Source organism: Ammospiza caudacuta, chromosome 1 (assembly GCF_027887145.1).
Source record: "Ammospiza caudacuta isolate bAmmCau1 chromosome 1, bAmmCau1.pri, whole genome shotgun sequence".
In the NCBI taxonomy this organism is placed as follows: Eukaryota; Metazoa; Chordata; class Aves; order Passeriformes; family Passerellidae; genus Ammospiza; species Ammospiza caudacuta.
Window position 1 is genome coordinate 17,716,247 of NC_080593.1, and position 23,173 is coordinate 17,739,419.

Consider the following 23,173-nt stretch of genomic DNA (forward strand, 5'->3'; position numbering starts at 1 on the left):
AATCCTTAGTTTTTTTCAATACTTGGCAGACAGCAACTTAGTTAATTTTTTGCCAAAATAGACAATTGATCAGAATTGGGTATTAAGATCTGAATTGTTAATCACTACATCACCAGAATTATAAAACCCAGAGACTAAAAACATTTGCTGTCATTATTCAAAAACCGCCACTATCAAAATATTAATAAAAATACAGTGTCAAATACACCAAAATTTTGATCCAAAATAGCGCAGATGACACCATCAAGTGTTGCACATTTAATTCTTTTTTGTTAATTTTACAACATCTCTGCCAATACTTCTATTTTATTACTGCAAAGTACATCCCCCAAAAGCATCCAAATAGAGAGGCATCTCAAAACATGCTCCTTTCTACTCTTCTCTGCATGGTTTGCCAGTGAGCATATTGACAGATAGGGTACCCCTGTGCCTGACTGCCTCTGAGATCTTACAGAAAGGAGAGGAAAGCAGAGCACAGGGACACCTTGGAGCCATGGAAGCTCCTCTGTGAAGCTGGCAGCAGTGTTGTGTCATACACTGAGTTTCTGTATGCCAGTTTGAGAGAAACCACCTCTATCCACCTCATCTGTGCTCTTGTGTGGAGGAGCCACCATTACCTCTCCCTAACCCTCAGTAGCAGAGCTCTGTCAGTGGGATGTCCATGGGAGAAGCAGGGAAAGGGCAGAAAAGTAGGAATTTATTTCAGATTTCAAGCACTGAAGTATTTGAGACAGTGGGTGGCTAGCCTGGGCTGTACAAGCAACACTGGCTGGAGGTGGAGGCACTGCGTGGGGGAAAGCACATCACCCTGCTCAGCTGAACCCTGGCACAGGGAACCCACTGCTTCTTACAGAGTTCAGGAAACAAAAACTAATCCTTTCTCTGCTTTATTTGACTTCTGCAGAGTGTCATTTTTAGCTTCTGCCTTTTCCATGCACACCTAACAAATGCATCAAGTTGGCACATTTGATGTTCATTTCCTATTCCCTGTACTTTGATACCAATTTCTGGAAGGTTATGAATGAGTGGTGGTGGAAACTCTTTCCCTCCTCACACAAGAACTCTGACCAGTTCTGTGGTGAAAAATCAAAAAGCCTTCATTAAACTAGTTACAATTCCTCACTTCAGTAGCAGAAGAACCACTGAAGAGCTTCAATAGCAGAACAGCTACTTCTTCCTTCTGCCTTCAAAGATGAAATGTCTTGAGCACCCATCACTTTGTTACTACAATCCAAGTTACAAACCTTTGAAAGTCATAAAGTGTCAGCATATTTTGTTTTACTTCTCAGCCCATTTAAAAAACCTATATGCTGATATTTTACTGCTGTAGTTCTCACATATTAGGCAGTCTGACAAAGCTTTACGATATTCTAAAAAAAGAAAAATTTAAAGGCAATCAAGCTTCATTATAGAAATGAAAAATAAGCTAAAAAATCAACATACCAACAGCCATCATGTAATCCCAGCGGTCTATGAGGCACATATTGAAGATCAGATGGTCAGATGTTTGCCCTTGACCAATGAGTGGAATGTTTCTCTCCAAATTTTGGGTTATTGCAGAAGTCCAGCCAATGAGAAACCAAAAGACTACCAGGAGAATAACAGACAGCATCCTCATCACTCTCCCACCTGTCATGTAGGGAATGCGCTGAGCCGTGCGGGACAGGAACACCTTCAACACCCTGGAAAATTCAGACAGGGCAGAATTGAGAAGAGCAGTAGCAGTGTCACAGGAATTAGACTTTCATTTTATTTCAGTACCAGATTATTTAAAAAACAAATCAGCAGTCTTTCCTCTGACAGTATGTAAAAGAATGAAGTTTGGAACGTTATTACTTTCATATTAATCATATTTAAATGGAACTGATTGCTGCCCAGAGAGTGTTACATAGCAATAATAGAAAATATTAGCTATGCCTATGTTAGAGACACACATTTACAGGCTGTCTTGTCAAGCTGTTTTGTGCATTCCCTCTCCCAGTGGAAGACTTCTGTCTTTGAAAGATGAAAGGTCATTTCCATAAACCAGCAACCATGTATGTGAGATTTTATTCTGTTTTGAGGCTGTCTGCTCATCTCCAATCCTGCTATTTCCAGAGAACAAATTAACACTTCTTAGATTTTTTTCCCACTGAGTTTGATGCTGCTGAGAAAATAACCTACTCATCATAGAAATAACTATGGAAGGCACTTTGCTAATTAAATGGGGTTTGATTTCTTTAGAGTCAACAACATGTTTTTTGAGCTAGGACAGAACCAACATAAGAAAAGCCACACCACACATCAAACAGTTATACCACATAACAGCTATTGAAACATAACACTTTAAAAATAATTGCACTTATTATCAGGATGAATTTACTCCCACAAGAACTGTTCAAGGAAATAGCACCTGCTTTTTCTATCCATCGCCACCTGCTAATGCAGAAAAAGTTCCTCCTAGGAGCATGAAAACAACCAAAATTTGAGGAAGTCCCCTTGGGAAGAAGGAGCAGTTTGACTCTTCATGTAGCACAAAATATCTCTCTGTGCTGCCTGCACCATGGGATCTTCCAGAAGCATCTTCTGGGAGCATTGCAGAGCTCCTGCCTTGGCCCTGCTAAGCTGGCAAGGATGAGCACTGAGGAAAGGCTATCATGGAAGGTTTTATGTACCCAGACCATTAGAAGCAGATGAGCTGAAGTTTAAAGGCTGTTTCAGACACTGGGGTGAGGAGTCTTTCAAAGTGAAGAGTTCAACTGTTTCAGTGATTTTGTCCTCAAAACCACAGTGGTTCCTGACTCCTGGGCATGAATATGTCCAGTCTTGATATCCACGAAGAGACAAATTATCATTGAGGTTTCCATATCATGATTATTTTTTCCCTAAAGCTGATTTTTTAAATGCCCTTGTCAGCTCTTAAGTTATTTCAGTGTACCAAGCATCAAACCACCTCCCAAGACATTCGACAGCCAGGCCTGCCTTTTCAGCAATACAAAATCACACCTCAGATTCACATTTATGCTGTATTTGTCTGAGAGGAGGCAGAAGCAGTGTTGCCTCTCAAACAACTAATGGAGCAGTGTCTTAAAGGCAGAAGCACAAAAGGTTTTCTCGTTTTCAACATCCATAACAATGAATCAGCATTTGACTACAAACACAGCCTGCACAGTGTGCATTAGGTGAAGTCAGAGATCTGCATATGTTCAACATTATTCAGCTGTTTCCCTCCCAACAGTCCCTCCACAGGGAGTCACAGTTTTTGATCTTTCCATGTTTGATGGATGTTCTGCTCTCCCTTTGCAGATGCTGAGTGCCTTATGTTGGAGGCAGACTCCCAAAGACTTCATCCAGGAGAGACAGAAAACTCCGCAGAGGAAAACCAGGCTGTTTCCCCCTGCACTGCTCAGCCACAGCACTGCTGTTCCAGGGCAGCACTGGTGAACCCTCATTTTCTAAACACCAAATTCCTAATTGTTTCTAAAATCAGGAAGAAAAGGCTTCCCTTCTACCTGTTGTGAATGCGGGCCAATAGTTAGCTTCTCTGAAGGGAAGAAAAATTTATTATTTTCGTAATGAACTGGAAAATTTCACAGCTATAATTTGTCATTTGAGAAAAATCTCATCATACATTTTTATGAATGTTGAATTATTAGAGAAATCACACAAACCAGCTGAGAACTATTAGAAACTTTTTGCATTTTGGTTCCAAAGTAAATTCTTGATGATTCTGCTGAAAGTCAACATGTGAGCCTATTTTGGGCATAATAAGGCAGAACCCATTTGATTTTTTTCATTACTAGTTCATTAACTGCTGCCTGTGAGACAGCTTGCTAAGGGAGAGGTGTGGGCTGCTGCTACATTATTTACCTAAGCACAGTGAAACAAATATTTTGCAATACAGCAGTCAAACCTCATCCAATTAGGATCAAATCACATTTCTTTTTTTTTCCCTCCTCTTTTTCATAAAAATAAGCATCCCCCAACACAATAATTTCTACCTTGGACTCGTAGGCTTACATGTAGGCCAACCCTTACACTTCTTTTTTCAAACATTCTTTTTCTGAAAAGCTGTAAAGAAAGTTGCATTAGCTCAGTAATGTTGAAAATCTCCTTTTCAGAGGCTGTGGTATAAAAGCTGTCAAGCAGAACACAAGCTCCCAAGCTGCAATTCCCTCATTCTCCTGCCACAATGTGAATCCAAAGCCTCATTGCTCACCACCTCATCACTGACTTACATGCTCTGTCTGCTCTCATCTTCTGTGTATTATTGAACCTGTATCAAGGCAGAGACAACTGCCCAGGAGTTCCTCTCCCAAGGGGAGAGCCTCTCTCCCCTCTTCATCTCCCCAGACTGGAGGGTCATTATCTTGCCTGTACCTCTGACTCGTGCAATCCAAGTTCACTGTAAAAAGGTGAATTGCTGTAGTGTGAGACCAGACTGCCTCAGCAAACACTTGGGGTTGGATTACTGGTACCCTCTGTCAGAACACAGGGGAATTCTTCATTCAAATCCCTGCCCTGATTTCCAGGGAGATAATGGTCAAGCTCCCCTTTTCCACTCAGTTCAAAATCTCTATATTGGGTCAAACTAGCTACTGAACAAATAAAAGAGAATTCTTACAGGGAGGCAAGAAGTGGGGCTGGTGGGCTGCATTGCTGCTAGGAAATCAAGTATGCCCTGGGTCATCCCTAGCACTGAAGCCAACTGGCAGAGAACATACATTATCTTCAGCATTACAATTCAGCAGGACAGAGGATGGAGTCCCAGTGCCAGGGAATGTTCTCAGATGCTACTTAATTTATGGATATAGATGTAGCAGATTGAAGTTCCTGAGCAAATTAATGTTTAATTATGAGTATCAAGTAAGGCAAACTGAATAGATGACTCCTCCTGTCCTATCTACAGCCAAAATTACTGGCAGTGCCAGTCAGTGCCCTGGTAGAAGCTCAGGGGTCTGTCTGAGACATATGGTCTCTGATCTAAAACAGAAAACTTAACCATGTCCCTCAGCATCTTCTGGCTATACTCCCACCTAAATCCTCTCAGCATATGCAATCCACTTTTCTGCACTGTGTTGGATAATTGAACAATCATTTCCAGTGACATGTCATCAGCTCTGTTTACAGGCAGATCAGACAGAACACTGCAATGTGTTTTACCTGCTTTTCTGGAAGACACAGCTGCCTTTGAGCAAAGCTTTGACTCACAGACAGCTGCAGCCAGGATTAAAGCTGAGATGCAATGGCCATTCCCTTCACAGAGTAAACAGAGGGTGCAGTTCAGGCTGAATGAACTGCCTGGACCACAGCTCGTAACTCCCAACTCTGCTGCGGCACCACCGAGTCTGGGGAGAATTAAACTACATGGTCTGAGGATTTTCTTTGGGGTGCCTGGCTCCATATAAATGGAGGAGGGGAGGGCTTGGTTGCAAGCACAGAGCCAAGGGAAGCCCAGCAGCTGGGAAGGGAAGTGATGCTGCAGGTGGATCTGAAGCAGAGGGACAGAGCTCAGGTTCACAGGACTGGCTGGGATCAGCAGCTTGGAAACATCAAGTGAAGCACATGGCTGCTGCTGTAGTTATATCCTAAGATGCAATGTGTAACCTTAGAAAATAAGTAAAACCATATGAAATTTTCATGTCATATCAACAAAAAGATGGTCCCCAAACTACCACTGACTGCATAAACAGCAGGAACTACAGGTGAAGGATCCTGCTTTGACAGCAATGACCTGGCACAGTTTGTTTATTTTTTATTTCTAGCATCTGTCATTTTGTGACTCAACTGAGTCATTCTGTCAAACTGCTTGTTCCAGACTGGTGATTTTTAGTATGATACAAAAGCTACATCAGAAGATAATGGGTCAAGCCCTTCAGAAGTATACAGCCCTCCTACAGTGCAGGGATTATGTCTTACCTACTTTCCTGGGCTAACAGTGAATATGCCACTAGTTACTTTGAGTTAATAAACTGATGTGATTCTACCAAAAGTGAAAGGTACCAGTGGGACATGCATGGCATCATGTTGACACAAAAGAGTGCCTACTCTTCACACTTGACACACAGACACACACACATACACAAATACTGAATGCAGGTATAATTCCCACATCAGGAAAGATGACTGAATAAAAAATATCAACACTTAAGGCCCAAGACCTCAGAAATCATATTTAGATAGACTCATACCATGAGTTACTGGTTTTCACTGGAAACAATAAAACCCAACTGAAATGAACAGCTTTCTAAACAACCTCCCAGCTGAAAGTGTTCAAATTAGTAATTTTCTGCTTCCTAAGTGATTTCTCAAGACCTCAGCACAGAACAAACTAGAAGTGCACCATTGAAGAGAATACTCTTAGGGGACAATCTTTTGCTTTATTGATTCTGACCACACTGAACCTGAGCAAACCTGGACTGAGAGGCCACGTCAGCAGCACAACAGCAGCGGGGCAGGACCCGCATCACATGCATCATGTCTTGTCCAGTGAAAATATATAACAACTAGAAAAGTAAGTTTGGGCAATTATGTGGGTGTATGGATACTTCTGAGAGCCCCCATCTTGTGTGTAGCCAGCAAACTTGGCCACATATCACTGAGAGCCATCAGCTTATCTTATTTCCTTCACACTATGCATGGAACATCTTACAGTACAAACAACAGGAAATCTCCCACATTTTTTATTTCAGAAAAGATTTTTTTAATAGCCAATACATGTCAAGAACACCGCTATGAAAGACAAAAAATGCTTGGAGGAATTGACTAACCCATCCAAATGCACTGGATTTTGTACTGGGTAACAGAGCACAAGTGTGCCTTTGTGGCCAAGAATGCCATGGGTGTCCCGGGGTGCGTAAGAAGAGCTTGCCAGCAGGTTGAGGGAGGTGACCCTGCCCCTCTGCTCAGCCCTGGTGAGGCCACATCTGGGGTGCCATGTCCAGTTCTGGGCTCCTCAGTACAGAGACACACTGAGCTCTGGGAGTGGGTCCAGCTGAGGGTGGCAAAGATGACTGAGGGACTGGAGCATCTATTTTATGAGGAAAGGCTGAAGGAGCTGGGCCTGCTCAGCCTTGAGAGGAAGGGGCCTCATTGGGGTCTATCAGTATCTGAAGGGAAAGTGTCAGAGGATGGATCCAGACTCTCCTCAGTAGTGCCAACCAACAGGACAAGAGGCAATGAACAGAAACTGATGCACAGGAAGTTCCACCTGAATACAATAAGAAACTTTTCACTGTTCAGGTGATCACACTACAGATCAGGTGGCCCAGAGAGGCTGTGGAGTCTCCCTCACTGGAGCTATCCAAGAACCACAGGATGCAATCCTGTGCCATGTGCTCTGGGATGACCCTGCTGGAACAGGGAGGCTGAGCCAGATGCCCACTGTGGTCTCTTCCAGCCTGACCCACCCTTGATTCTGTGAAGGCTGCTCTGCACACTGAGCCCACCAATGCTACCATAGGCTTGCTCCACAGCCACAAGGTAAACTACAGGTGCCAATAGTCCTGGAAGTACAGGGAGGGAGATCATGCTGCAGGATTGTTCCCTTTGTCCTGGAAGTGTACCTGATTTCAAATCCTTACCTGGGGGTCTGAGTTTAATAAACAGCAATATTACTATGTGAGGATATCTTAATGGTACAGTAAAAATTCCCAATCAGATAATTTTGTGTATTGAGTAATGGGAGAAGCAATGCTGCTTCTGAAACATTTTCTGCAATGTTTCTGCTGCAGAAACATTTTCTGCAACAAATTGTAGTTACTTTCAAAAATGTGATTCTGAAAGCAGAGTTTCCTTGACATCTTCCCTTGAGCTTTACAGTGATTTCCTATTGTGGGAAATAAATGCAATGCAAATTTATAATGTATAGCTAGAATAACAAGCTTTGAAAATGCATTTTACCTCAGTGCCTGGTAAAATCTACCTCTAGTAAGCAAAGAGACGTGTCATGACTTAATGCTAACTTACTCTGCACAGAAGTTTCCTAGATAATTTTAATGCTACACATATGAAGGTAATCCTACAGTGCTTGAATGAAAGTTCCCTTTCTGGATAAACACTGACATAATTTCCAGGAGTTTGAGCAGACTGAGAAAGTTGGGAGGGAAATCACATGCAGTTCAAGGAAAGGCTCTGGGTATTGGGAGGCAAGAGAACAACAATAGATTTTCCACTGCAATGAGAAACATTCACTCACTCACTCACTCCCATGTGAGCAGCACTGGACTAACATTTTCTTGCATATTTAATAACATGGAAAAGGTCTAAAAATATTACTTGTTTTGATGAAAATTTATTTATTTGAAGTAGCTTTTGTCTGCCAATCTATAGGTAAGCCAATCTGTAGTGAGCAAACAATGTTATTCCTTTAAATATAGCCAAGGATTCTGACATTTTCCATGCTAGGCATACGTTTCATTTTCTCCTTTCACCTGCAAGTCTGAATTCCCACCTGGGAAAAGCTCAATTTCCTGGTGGATTATAGAACAAAAAGCTTTCTCTGCCTGCAGCCAGTTCCAAGAACTGCAGCTGGAGCCTTTAGACAGACCAGCTGAGCTTTGCTTTTCCCCAGTGCCTCCTTGCTCCCAGCTCACTGCCCTGCTGCCTGCATCTGTTCCAGCTCCCACTGCAGGAGATATGGAAGCTTCTGCCTCTGTGTGTGAGTTGCTTTTTGAAGTTCACATCACCATATCATCCAGGTAGGTCTCATCAGAAATGGGCACTCCTCAGCAGGATTTGCCCATCCTGAATGTGTGCTGATGGATGCATTAAGCACTGGGGAGCTGAGAGGTAAGAAGGCTCAACAAGGGGACTTTCCATGTCACGTAACTAGGTTTCAGTGATGCAGACCAAGTCTCCTTATTTATTAAATCCTCATCTGCTTTGTGCTAATTATCTCTTCTAATAAACCACTTACTGCACTAATACCCCCACGAATCCTGCTGAGATTAGCAGAACTACAGAGTGCCAGTGAAATGTCTGACACTCCGCTGTCAAACTCTGCTGAGGCAGAGCTGCTACAGAGCACACCATAAACCCACAAATAAAAAGCCCATCAATCTCTCCCCAGACAACCAGCAGTGACATATCACAGAATGGTTAGGTTTGGAAGGGACCTTAGAGATTATCTCATTCCACCCTGGTGACATGGGCAGGGACACCTTCCACTAGACCAGGTTGCTCAAAGCCCCATCCAAGCTGGCCCTGAACGCTTTAATGTCTCCTCTTTGTCACCTACCTGGGCTTAAGGTTGCATCACACAGAGCTCACAACCACAGAAGGGGATGCCTAAAGTTCTGAAAATCCCAGGTCCTTGGGATAGGCACAAAGCCATCTCTTTCCAAGTCTGCCATTGAATGGTTAACAGCCATTGCAATACTTTCCTGCTGACAGATATGTTTAAATAACCACATCCCTCACTCAGGGAAAAATGAGGTCAGCTCCTCAGACAATTTTCTCCATAAGCAAACCAATCTTGTTGAAGTCTTTCCTTCATTCAAATTTGTAGTGATTTTGTGACAAAAACTTTACTTCAGAGATTCTCAAGACTCCTGCCACTAGTAGTTAGGTCCAAAAATTCAGCCTATATAAGGTCTGGCTAAGTTAATTATTTGCTTTTTTAAATTCATCAGGTGATTAGTATCTTGTTTGCAAATTGAAAGCCATTGAGTTCTTTACCCTTATCAAAGACTTCCAGAACAGGCAGTAAAAAAGATCTCAAGGTCAATATTTATCAGGAAGCTTACACTGTGAAAACAGATGCAAGAACTGCCTCCTGGTAATCTTCTCCTACAACAGTTAAGAACATTTCCAAGGCTTTCATTCTAAAATTTTCTTCACAGACTGTTGTGCAGCTCTGTGTACAAAAGGCAGCTCCCCTTGTGAAACTGGCTCACAATGTTTCATTTAACAAAGGCCGATGAGTAAAACCAGCTGGAACGAAAAAATCCCCTCCTAGTTAGTGCTGCTCTAACACTGCTCCTCTACCACTGTAAACATTCACAGACAATTTCAACAACCTTTCCAATTTTCAGAGGCATTTTCTAGCAACATCAGTAAGGTAGCTGGGCAAAACCTCATGCCAAAGCTTGTACTTTTATTCTTAACATAGTCATACTACAAACAGGGAAAGTCTTGAAATGGATAAAACTCAAACCCAAACCAAACTAAATTTGAGAGTGGCTATTTATATTGATGTAGGCAGATCATGGTGCCAATAACACCAAGGACGGGGTTTGTTCCCTTCATGGGCCATTCACTTGAGAGCTGGACTGGATGATCCTTGTAGGTCCCTTCCAGCTCAGAATGTTCTGTGATTTTCTTTCCTTTCTTCTCCTCCTTAGGTGCACTGACTAGCATTGAACTTCTGATCAGAGAATGATAAGCCCCACTTAAAAAAAGACAGTACTTTTCCAGCATTTTTAATGTGGCGAGAAAACCAAAATACCCCACTCCTTTTAATCTAAAGATGGTAAATATTCTGGTGCATTTGCATGATGTAAAAAGTTGCTGCTTTAATGTAGCAATTCACTGCAGCTGTACTGTGTTTTTCACCACTTCTATAAATGTATTACAATAATAATTTATTCAGGTACCATGTAAGAAGAATCTAAGGCTTTTCACTGGATAAAAAAGTAGTGAATAAAAATGTAGTGGACTTGACTGAATTATAATTCACTCTGCTAGCAGTCATTTATTGAGGACTGAACAATATATCCATAGCATATTTACAGATCACTAAACTTTGTTTTATGAGAATGGCACTAAACAGTAGTGGGCAGCTGAAGGAAAACAATCATAATTTCACAGATAAATTATTTGTTTTCATGTTCACAGATAGATACCATGTTGTTTTACCCTTTGTATCCTACTTCACTAGTTGTTAATGTAACACTGTAACAGTTAGTTTGGGTGTGCTACATTGTGGATTTGAACAAGATGAAAAGCTTTCATTAAAAATATCTCCTCCTTTACTTATTTTTAGTTCTAATTACATGGCAAATTTCTACACTAAAGCAGAATAAAATGAAATGTGCTTCTATGTGATTCCTTTTGTCTTATTAGCTGTTTTAACAAAATGAAAAACTATTTAATAGTGTTCCAATAATATCATACAACTATGCTACTGAATTTTCTAGAGCATCTGAGGCCTGCAGCTTGCAGGGCAGATGTGGCCCTTCCTTCCACCAAGGCTGGCATCCCTGGGACCCCACTAACACACAGACCAGTGCAGGTGTTTGTGTGCTCGCCACATCCCCAGCAAGGAGAGCTTCCCAACCCTGCTCTGAAGGAACAAACACCTTGATTTACAAGACCTAAACACAGAGTCTGGGTTTGGATTTGTCATCACAGAAGCTTCAGTGACCTAGTGGTTTTTTTCAAATATTCCACTTGAAGGAGATGAAAAGCAGGAAAATTGATTTCTCCTTGGAAGTCAAATTGTGTTTCCTTTATAAAGTTTCTCATGATGAGGAGATTTTCTTGTGGTTCTTCAAAATCCGTATGACAACATTATCTATATTTGTAAGACATTAAAGATACAACTTTTTAAGAAACAATGGGGTCCGTAGACTTTTCTGATGGAAGTGCTGTTTCTCTGCCTATCTACAGACTGCTGAGCAAGCTCAGATCTGGGAGACAGCAGCAGGTAACAGCAGGAGCCCTGGAGCAGATGCAGGAATCTGGAAACAAAATTTCCAAGAAACAGAGAAGATTGTGGAGAATTTGATGTAAAATTCATGTAACTGGATCAAATCAAGACCACCTGGCAAGAGCATGGAACACGAATCAAGAATTAGGCACAAGCACTGCTATTTCTGGTCTGATGTATCTCATTGCTTTGAGGTTTTCCATTATTAAAATAAATCACCTGATTAACTCATCAATCAGATTTTCTGAGTTTTCTCTTTTGTCTTTCCAGAGGAGGATCCTGCAGGAGCAGCTGCACACAGTGCAAAGGTGTCACTGACTGTGGGTCCAGCTGCATTTCCAGAGGATGTTCAAGAGAAGTATTTTTCAAAATAAACTGGTTTAAGTATACTGCATTGAAAAAAATCCAGTAAAAAGCAGGAGAATAGGAAAAGACCTGTATCTGTGAAGCACTGACTAAAGCACTACACACAAAATCTTTTCACACTAAACTGTCTCCTCACAGATTTACTTGCAAGCACTTACTTCCTTTTCTGCTGTGCAATGTGGTTCTTACACACTGCTTTAAAATGGCAATTCATTATTAAAGATGCAGGAAGCAAACATCAGCAGTTGAAGAGACAGGAGCCTGTCTTTATACACTGCAAAAAGCCACCATTTTTATGCCCTTATATCTTTTGGAGTGTATTTTTGTCCTTTCACTTCCGTCAGAGTGTTTCAGTGCTGGAAGTTACTGTGAACTGGCTAAATTGCTTCCATTTTGAATGACCAGAAGAATGTACATCTTTACATATGCAAATGAAGCCATCAAAATTTTCACTTTTTAACACATTATCCCCCTAATCTTATCACTTCATTGATAATCATAAATATGCATTTCTTTTGAACCATGAGGACAGAGGAGGATACACTGAAAGGTCCAGTCTTTGATGGGTTGTGCTCTCACTTAGATACATTGCCATGCCAGATAATTAAACAGCTCAGATGTAGCAGAAAGAGCTTGTCTGGACTGTTTTACTTCCTTTAGGTGTGAGAAAGAGTAATAATCACACCCACTGGATACAATCCTTCCCTCAGATCCACAGTGCGGACTGCTGTACTTAACAGAGCTCAGAAGAGGTGCTGGGTTCCCAACACCTTTATTATATGATGCTAAGCTGACAGGAGTTAATGAAATGTGGTACAGAAAGACATGTAACTGCATTATTTAGTTATAATATTTTTTGCTAGTTTTGTGCCCATTTTAATAAAACAAATGTTTGCCAATTTATAATGTGATTGAAAGGCAGCAGTGTTTTGTATCAACTCTACTGCAAAAGAAGCTCTTTATCAGCATTGTGTTCTCCTTCCACTTGTGGAATAAATATTAACTTTATCTCGTGGTTGTGCTTGCAGGTATCATGGCTAAGGCCTTCATGGATATTTGAAAGGAAAGTTTATTCTTCAGCTTGCCTGCAGAAGATAAGATTCAAACCACTTTTATAACAGATAAAATCAGGAACATCTCCACCTGTCACAAGATACAGCAGTGTCAACACCAATAGAAATTGAAACCATAAACAATTTTAACTTCATTGAGTAAAATTTCCATGTTATGAAATATTGTTATTATTAAAATATTCCTCTGTAAATGTGCACCTGGAGTAGCTTACGTGGGATGGAATGAAAATGCTGGCAAGGGAATTAAAGCTCATCAAGCATCTGGGGAGTTACTACATCTCTGGTTCACCAATTCACAGGATAGCCAAGGTTGGAAGAGAGAAATTGAGAAATTCTCTTGGGGATCAGGGACACAGCCCTGATCCAAGCCAGAGCAATGACAGCAGGTTCCTGAGGACCTTGTGCAGTTGGGCTGTGAGTTAACAGACTGTGTCAAGCATCTCCTACACAGGGGAAAGCAAGAGGCCAGCTGCTGGCATGGAGGAGCAGTGACCCTCTGTAGAACAGAAAGTCTAGCATGAAGTTAAATAGCAAACATTTCCACAGAAGCTTCATGTCTTCCACTGCAAGTTCCAAGCTCTCAGGAGATACCTGACATGAAGGAAAAATATCATATAAAAATATGCCTCTAATCTCTCAATATAGAGGTGCAGATATGGCTGTTAGAGACTGCTGTACTACCACGACCTCCCCTGCTTTGGTAGTCATCTTATTTTACATTCTCCACTCTCAAAAGCAACAACAACAAAGGTTCCAAGCCTTCACTACTCCAAACTCCTGTCTTTTCTTCTAAATACAGATGACACAGAGGACAACAGACATTAGTTCATAACCAAGCTGAGAGCCACATCAATTCCCTGACAAATTGCCCAACTTACTTGTTTCCTTCACAAAGAAATTTAGAAAAAGAAATCTACAGTAAAAGTAAGCAGACAAAAATAGGATTTTAAAGGTACTTTAGTGTGCCAAACACCTCTCCTGATGGAAGAACAAGTGCCTGTGTAAGACAGTGAACATCAGTATGTGCAAAACAGTTTTTCAGCTAAAGTAGAAAACAAATTCTGGTCAGAACAAAGTCAAAAGCAGAAGAAAGAGAAGAATGCACTTCTTCAGTTTATAATACCATAGTAACAAGACAAATAACTAGAAAAACCAGCAGTCAAAAAGCCACAGTTGTATAAAACTGACACCTGATAAAATGCATCCCTATAGATTCCTGTGCTTGGATTAGCTTCATCTTGACTTGTGCAAGCAGCAGAGTACACAGCAGTACAAAAGAAACCTGTTTTGGCATATAAAATAAAACATACAGTTATAAGAAATTTAAAGAAGAGTAGCCTGGAATCATTGTACAGTGTCAGCAATACCTGATTGAAATAAATTCTTTGATAAGCTTCCATGATCTATTGCCAGGTAAATGCTCAATCAACTATGCTTACTCTCAGCAATGTGTGGCAATCAGAAAAAAATGCGAATTAGGTTTATCATGAGTACTTCTGAGGAAGCTACGGTTTCTTGGAAACTGGTTTCTGAATGTCTGTCTGAATTTAAATTTTGTGAAAATAATTGAAGTCACATGTCTTGATAATTACTTGCTGGGCAAGAGCAATCCCATGAAGCAGCACATTTTGGGGCTGACTGGCTGGAAAGCAGCTTTGCAGAGGGTGACTTGGGCATCCTGGTGAACATCAAACTGACCATGAGCCAGCAGTGCAGCCTTGTGGCAAAGAAGCCACCAGCCTTCTGGACCATGCCAGGCAGAGCACGTTCAGCAGGCTGAGGGGGTGATCCTGTGCTTTGCTCACCTCGGTGGGACCAGAGCTGTGCCCAGCTCCAGGCTCCCCTGTACCAGAGAGACGTGGGCATCATGGAGAAAAGCCCTGTGGAGGGCCACAAAGGTGACTGAAGGACTTGATCACCTTGCAAAGGGGAGAAGCTGAGGCTGGGACTGTTCAGCCTGGGGAAGGCTCAGGGAGAAAATATGTATATAAACACCTGAGGGGAGCGAGTAAAGATGATTGAGCCAGACACTTCTGAGTGGTGCCCCATGTCACATAAGAGACAATGGGCACAAACTGGAAAATCCATGTAAACATAAGAAAAATCTTGGAGGAATTCAGAATCCGACTGTACACGTCTCAGAGCACTCTGGTCTGGCTGAGCCTGCTCTGAGCAGGTGAGTTGGGCTTTGTGATCTCCAGAAGTTCCATCCCAACCTCAGCTTTTCTGTGACTCTGTAAGCTTTGTGCAGTTGATACACAGGCATATAGATGGAAGAAACTATAATTTCTTGGTATGCTTTCTGTAACAAGCTTTTTAATCAGGCCTTAAATCTTAAAATTTAATATGCTTTAGAACTGTATTAGTACTAAAAACTCAGCAGTAGAAGCACTTTTGTATAACTTGTTCTATGATCTTCTTCTGAGCTTTGACTGAATATTCTACCAAGCATCACAAATTATGTTCTCAGGGGCCCACTAAAGTACACATTTTCATTTTTATTTTCAAATTTATTACTATACAGTACTGTCACCCATTTTAATGAAGAGGGAGATGAAATTACTCAGACTCCTCTGCATGGTTATATACATCCCTGCAACATACAACTTCAATAAATAAATGAAACATTCTCTTTATTTGTCACTCTGCAATAAAATACTCAAGTTACAAAAGCCAACTGCAAGAAATACTAACTCTCATCTTCCGTGTTTTGCCTCACAGAGGAAGAAACAGCATCATCTGACATGCTGAATTCCACAAACTGTTGTTTTCTGTTTTCACCATAAAATAATGAAAGAACTTAAAATTTAAATTGCAGTCAAAGGTTTAGTTGTCAAGAAAAACAAGAATAATGAGAGCTAATCTAAATGCCACAATTTTCAGGACAAAAGAGCAACAGTTGATTGCTATGAGATAGATAAAACACTCCTGTATTCTCACTGAAATCAAATGTAAAAGATGTAAAAAAATACAGACACAGGCAATCTACCCACAGGCAATTTAGAGTAATGGGACCCTATTGCCAACAACATGGACTGAACAGAATGGGAGTAAAATGCAATAAACTTGAAACCCCTTAATATCTGCAAAGATAATAAGGGCAGAGTCTCATCTTCCCTTTGTGGTCACATACACATTAGAAGTGTTGATAGCCAAGCTGCTTTTTAGAGACTAGTTGTTTAAAAATAAATATTGCAATTAGATAGACATCAAATGGTGCTAAGAAATGCAGTGGCAATGACCTTGCTTCAGAACAAATAACCCAAGGAAGAAAACAGGAGGAAAAGGGGGGGAATTATTAAGACTCCCTTTGAATAAATAGTCAGACATTGACTCCAATTCAGACTTGGTGACATCCACGCAACACAAGAAACAGACTTGGACTCTTGAATATAACAAACAGCTTAAATGTGGTGTTTCATGTAGCATGAAGATGAAAATGAAACAAATAAGCCTGGTCTAACTGAGCATGGAGACAAAAAGGAACAGAACACACACTTTGTTTTCACTGAAAATAGTCTTGATACATAATTTGGTTTCTGTATTCTATCTGATAAGTCTTGCAAAGGACATTGATGCCCCTGACTCTTCATGCTAATGCTGCATGATGACAGACCTGAGGCTGCCCAGGGCAGGGTGTGCTGCCAGCTCCTCACCCACCCAGCCTGTGGGGGCTGATCCAGGCTGCGAGGCTGGGGCACAGCTAAAGCTTCAGTGCTCACTGCACTCTGAGGAGACAGCTACACAGCCTGTCTTGCTGGTTTTGATTTCCAATATCTTTCAGGGAACTCAGTTTTGCTGTTCTTGTCAGTCTTGTGTTTATTCCAGAAACTGATGAGCCCACCCTTCTGGGATTTGGGATAAATAGTATTGTTTGGGTTTGCAGAATGACCTCTGTCAGTGACTTTACTACGTCACTGTCACTACGCTTCTAGTAAAAAGGTGCAGAAAACAACTACACAGTTCACTGACTTGATTTATAAATGTCACCTTTTTTCTTCCTAAAAAGCCTCACATCTGAATTCTCAAGGGCTTTGGGCTGGGTTTTTTGCTTGGTTCTGCTCAGGAGGCCTGTGACTGCAGATGTCACAGCCAGGACATGCTGGCTGCCCTGTGACTCTGGTCAAGAAGCTGTTTGGCACCTGAGGGGATCTGCATCTTTAGGGAGGTGTGGCAGAGCTGCTGCAGCTGGTGCTGTGCTCCTCCTGCCACACAACACTGACTGTGCCCACTGGGAAAGCAGACTTTGGCTCTGCATGACTTCTGAGCACTGCAGAAGGAAAACAAATGAAATGCAGACAACTCTCAGTTCTCTGTGGTCAATCTACCCTTCCCAGCTCAAGCAGCAGCTTTAGTGCTTCCCAGTGCTGGAGTTACACCAGGCAAGCTGTGCCTGGGCAAGCAGGAGCACTGAGGCATGGGCAGCAGGCACAGACAGTGGCAGCAAGCTCAGGAGCTGCTGCACTGACATTTCAAAGTGCAGGGCTTCCTTCGCAGCAGTGGTATTTCAAACAAAGGAGGGAACAAGAGAGGTTGTAATGTACCTATGAGAAAGGTCATTGTCCTTTGAGGTGGAGAAACTGAGCAACAGACCTGGTTTGTGGCTGACATCCAATTGAAACAAGCTCAGGAAGGAATTACTGGGATCCCAGAATCAGCCCTTCAAACAGCCACTAGAATTTGTCCAGCAATTAAACTATCCAAACAGAACTTGGGATCAGAAGACCTGTGGGGAAAAAAGGCATGTGAAGAAATCTATAAAAATGTACTGCATCTGATGGTGCTAGACAAGACATCTATATTCTTCAAACACCAGTGACAGTGTTTCAAGAAAAAGATGCCTTACCCAGAGCTATGCCTGTTTGAAGGAAGGCTGAGGAGTGACACAAGCCTGCCTGCTCTTACACTCTGCACAGGACTAAACCAGGAATGCTGCTGGCTCACAGGAGTGATGAATGAACCAACAAAGTATCATAAGATTAAGCTTAAGGTGATTTAGGGCTCACGAGTCAAAATGGCAGCTGAAAGATTGCCTAGTGTTCAAAGTAAATGCACAGCTAATGTAAAATAAGTGTAGTTTCAGAGTTAATTAGTGATCAAACATCCTGTTAGCTGGCAAGTTAAATATACATATAGATAAATAGATAATTGGACATTATTCAGTTTATAGCTTTTACCAACAAAAATATGTATGAATTAAGAGGATAATAGCATGCCTCATTCTTGGTCTTGCTCAGCTTTGGAGAGGCAAGGAACAAAGAACTGAGGAACATCCTGGCAGAACACAGCACATTCATAAGAGTGCAAATGACCTGTAGTTTTATGGTGATTTATGCTGCTGGCCACAGGGCAACAGCTTAAATGGAGAGAACCACTTGGTGCTCTGACAAACAAGCAAGGAAGTAGGTAGTTCTGATTCTTCAGAAGGGAAATAAAGACAGCTAAGTATGCAACCTGGCCTCTGTAAGGCTAAATACAAATATGAATTTGAAAGAAATATTTGGGTGCCTTAAAAAGGGAAAACCTGGAGGACATGGACTAGGCCAATGCTAAGGCAACTGTGCAATACTCTCATCTTCAAGAGACATTATGGGTATGGCACAGAATTGCTGGATTAGCTAAAAGCACACGAGTATCAGGACTGGAAGCAACATTCCTATGTTAGTGAGATGCACACCTGAGCTATTTGTTAAGAGTTAGGTTTTTTCTTCAGTTTGGCCTCAAGTTGTGCCAAAGGAGGTTTAGGTTGAATATTAGGAAAAATTTCTTCCTGGAAAGGATTGTCAGGCATTGGAACAGGCTGCCCAGGGAGGTGGTTGAGTCACCCACCCCAGAGGTATTTAAAAGATGCGTGAGTGCGGCATGCAGGAACACAGTTTAGTGGTGATCCTGTCAGTGTTAAGTTTATGCTTGGTCTCAACGATCTTAAAGGTATTTTTCAACCTAAATTATTCTATGATTCTGTGTTTGGCACACAGCTGCAGGTTTCTATGGCTTTTAGGTACCCACACAATGTTGTATCTTGTGGAAAAAAAATCAAGTGATAGCGTTTGCTTGCGTAGACCTCCCCCATGCTTCTATGCATGGCACATACATTCTTCTTTGGGCAAGACAGTTTATCTTTGGCAAAACAAAATTTTCAGCCAGAAACATAAAAGCCATTTATTAGCACAGAAACCATTCAGGAAGAACTCCAGGGCAGTTATAATAATTGTCCAAGATCCTGAGAATCTCTGATGAGACCTAAGAGTTGTGAGCGAAGATAAACAAATACTAAAATGCCACATGAGAGCAACAGCAAGCACAGAAACAAAGTTCAAAGACAAGTATAAATAATCAGTGGGCATGACCATCATGTTTGCCACCCAAATTAAAAAGAGCATGAAAACACACAGAATGGTCAGCACGGATTTTGTGCCTTGCTCACATCTGTGGTTCTGATGGTACAGCTGTGCAGCACACGTGAGTGCAAATCTCAATAAAAAATGCAAAAAATAGTAGGAGTTTGTTGATTGGGCTTCCAGACCTGAGGCAACATCATAGGAAGCAAACAAACTGAGCATCAGCCAGTATTTCTGAGGATATGCACTGGCAAAATTTCATTACAAGAGACTGACCCAGAGAAAAAACTGGACATTACTTAGTGTATGTTCTGGCAAACTCCTCCATTTTCATACATTCATACATGGCAAACCAGTTAATGACTCTTTTTCCTGGGTACAACAGTGTCTTGGTTTACCAAACAACAAAAATGGGCTTTTGCTCCTCACAGGCCAATGGCAGCTGACACTCACCAGAAGCCATCAATTGCTACTTGAACACAAGTTTGACAATCACGCCCTACAAGGATCCCAGAGCAACACACAGGACATTTTCTCAACTAGCAAAGCATCATTTACAAAGTGAATAGAAGCTCAGAACTGAGATTTGGTCATTGCAGCCACATTCTCCAAAGAATCTGAAAAAGTACAGAGGAGCAAAGTCCAGAGCTGGATTATGTTAATCCGATTTAAAAGGAAAAAAAAAAGTCTGTCCAGTCTAAGATAGAAGGCAGACTTATTGCTGAGGCAAGATCCTGCATAAAGCAATTAAGGCTTTTACTAAGGGATGGCTGGGACAGTGTAATTCCAGCTCTTTTATCAGTTTCAAGCCTCTCAGCACTATATAGAGTTTTGTTCAAAATAAGAGAGTCATTTCTGAGGTGCTAGAGGAATATCTCAGGAATATATGATGATCATTTACAGACTGAAGGAAACCATAGGGGAGCTAGAAAATACATGATTTAAGAAAAATAATTTAATATATCAAGTTTTAAAACATAACTTCACAAAACAGTAGCATGAAAGAAGTTCTAAAAGCTTGTCACATGCAAAAACTAGAAAAGCAAGTCAAGGAGAAGAACAGAAGATCTGCAAAAATGTGCTAACAAGTTTGATTGTAACATCTGGAACTAAACAGTTCTTAGATTTTTAGTCCTGTTTTAGTGAGACAATGGTACCATACATGCTTATACATATCAACTTCCTTGTTACTAGCCCTGGTGAAATTGCCGAAATACCTTCTGACATTCCTCTTTGTTTAGAGGCCATGAATTTATGTAGTTAGAACTGAAGTATGATTTCAGACACGTAATGCCTATTTGCATTATTCACAAGTGAACAGTAGAAAATAATATCAAAGAAATGCTGAAAAACATCTATGACAAAGGCCCTGATCCACATACAGCAACAAGGCAAAACCAGTGAAACCCTGGTTGCCAATACCTGACATATTTTAGAACAGAATTGTGAAAATAAGAACAGGTGCACTGGTGAGGACTGGTACCAGTCAGAGAGGTTTAATGGTTGTATAAAAAGGCAGGCAAGGAGAAACAAAAAGCTTAGTAAGGTTTGTGGTCACGGGAGTGGCTTCCACTTCCCAACAACTCTGTGCAAGCCAGTGCTTGAGGCACAGCCTGCTGAGAGCAGCCCTGCACGCACACAGAACTGTAACCTCCCCAAGGCACACCTGGGAGCAACAGCCAGCATCTCCCCAAAAGCCCAGCAAGGGGGAGAAGGATTTTCTGCTCAGGAAGCTCTCAGAAGAAGAGCAGACATTGCTGTAGCAGAGCCAAGAGCAGAACATGGCTCCACCAGGAGAGCTGTGTTGCCCTGAACCAACAGAGCACTGCTGATGGCTGGGAAGAGACTCAGAGACCCCTGAGTAATGGAGCTCGGCATTAGAACTCCCAGCTAACTTAATTCACACATTGGAAAGAGGCGCTCAAAATTTTACACTGATTATTACAGCTAGAATTTTAGACTTGCCAGAAAAAAGAGGCTCCAGCTTGAACCATATGTAGTAAATGCAAGTATGAACAGAGGCTCACAGTGTGCACAGGGAGGAAGCAGGACTCAGGAACATCCAAAACCTGTCCTGTGCTGTAATACTCTAGAGCAGAAAAACTGTTTTAATTTTTAATACATTTTTTTTGGTAGTGAATATTAAGTGAAATGTTACAGAATAGCTCTAAAAGGAATAGCTTAATACTTACAACTGAATTAATACTGAAGTTTTCTACAGGACCTACTGTGTATGCATTCCCAAGCTTCAAGCAATCAAGTCAATATTATCTTGATCTTTCCAGCTCAGATCATGGATCTGATATATTGCATGTGAAATTCTTAGAGTATCTAGTGCCTCTTCCAGAAAAGCATCTATGAGGATAAGTCACCAATGTGCAGTACAATGCTAAATGAGCAAAATGAGCTTTACCCCTGTGTATGTTACAGCAGAGCAACACAGCATTTTATGTCACCAGTGGTTGGTTGCCACTGATCAGATACTCAATTCTTCAAGAACATAATGGCAATTTTTTGCCTCCATAGTAATCCAGAAAAGAGCAACTAATATGTGAGAATATTGGTTAAGGGAGTGCTTTCCCCAGTACTTAAAATCTACATTAGAATAAGTGATGAGGAATAATGAATATCAAAGCAGCTGATGCACTCCAACAAACAGTACCACTATCTGTCATTTCAGTCTATAAATATGCTTCATATCCTAGTAGATCTATACTAGAAAGAATGGTTTTTTTAATTGCATGTTTGTAAAATAAAGGCCAAGTATTGGACTAACTACTAAATTATACAATTTGATCAGTTGTATAACATAGACCATTATATTTTTCTATTGAAATTCCTGCCATTTGTAGTAGTACTTAACTACAGAATCTTCCAAGAGAGGAATCAGTCTAGAACTGAAAGCAGCACAAAAAATTCTCCTTGCACGTCTAATCTATTTGGATTTTTTGATAGCTAAACACCCTTCTAAGGAAAATGTATGCCAGATTGCTCATTTGAGTTTCTCTGGCTCTGGCGTCCATTAAACCTCAGTCCAATAGATTAAAGAGTCCTTTGTGACTACTTTTCCTCTCCCTGCTCATTTACACACCACAGAAGAAGTCATCTCTCAATCTTCTTGTGGATCTAAAAACCAGATTAGGTTCCACAGTATCAAGAATTTTCCTACCTCTCCAAAACTTTCTGAACCACAACTACCTATTGTGTACCTCCTTTAAAAATGAATCTCAAGAATGGAACATACTGCATTTATATGACTTTCAAAGATGTTGTCTCCTGTTGTAAAACCAATTCCCTGTTGATTAACCTCCTATTCTCATAATTTTTTGTCTTTAAATAGATCCTAGTCATAATTTGCCTTTTGGCTGCACTCAGATGCATCTCTAGGACTCAGACAATCACACCATGGACATGGCAGAGACGTTTAATGCTTTCACTGCCTCTGTCTGCAACACTGATGATGGGTAAGAGGGTCCCAGTGCCTTGAGCTGCAGAACCATGGCTGTGAGAATGAAAAACTCCCAGTTGGCTCTGAACTTCTACAGGATCTGCTGTTTCAGCTGGATCCCTCTAAGTCTATGGGGCCTGATGGGATTCATCCAAGGACGCTCAAAGAGCTGGATCATTCATTGCAAGGCCTCTTGTAATGCTTTTTGAACAGTCTTAGGAATCTGGGGAGGTCCCAGTTGATTGGAAAATGGCTAATGTCATCGCAAAGTCCCAATAAGGAAACTGCAGGCCTTTTAGTATCTCTTCAGTGACTG

General features: G+C 41.2%; 1 protein-coding gene across 1 annotated transcript in view; it reads right to left on the bottom strand.

Moving 5' to 3' along the window:
* Nucleotides 1–23,173, bottom strand: part of GPR158 (G protein-coupled receptor 158) — a 185,569-nt gene that overhangs the window by 22,227 nt on the left and 140,169 nt on the right. Inside the window, exon 7 of the mRNA XM_058809567.1 lies at nucleotides 1,444–1,682. Within this exon, the coding sequence (XP_058665550.1) occupies nucleotides 1,444–1,682 (239 nt within the window). The remainder of the gene's footprint in view (nucleotides 1–1,443; nucleotides 1,683–23,173) is intronic.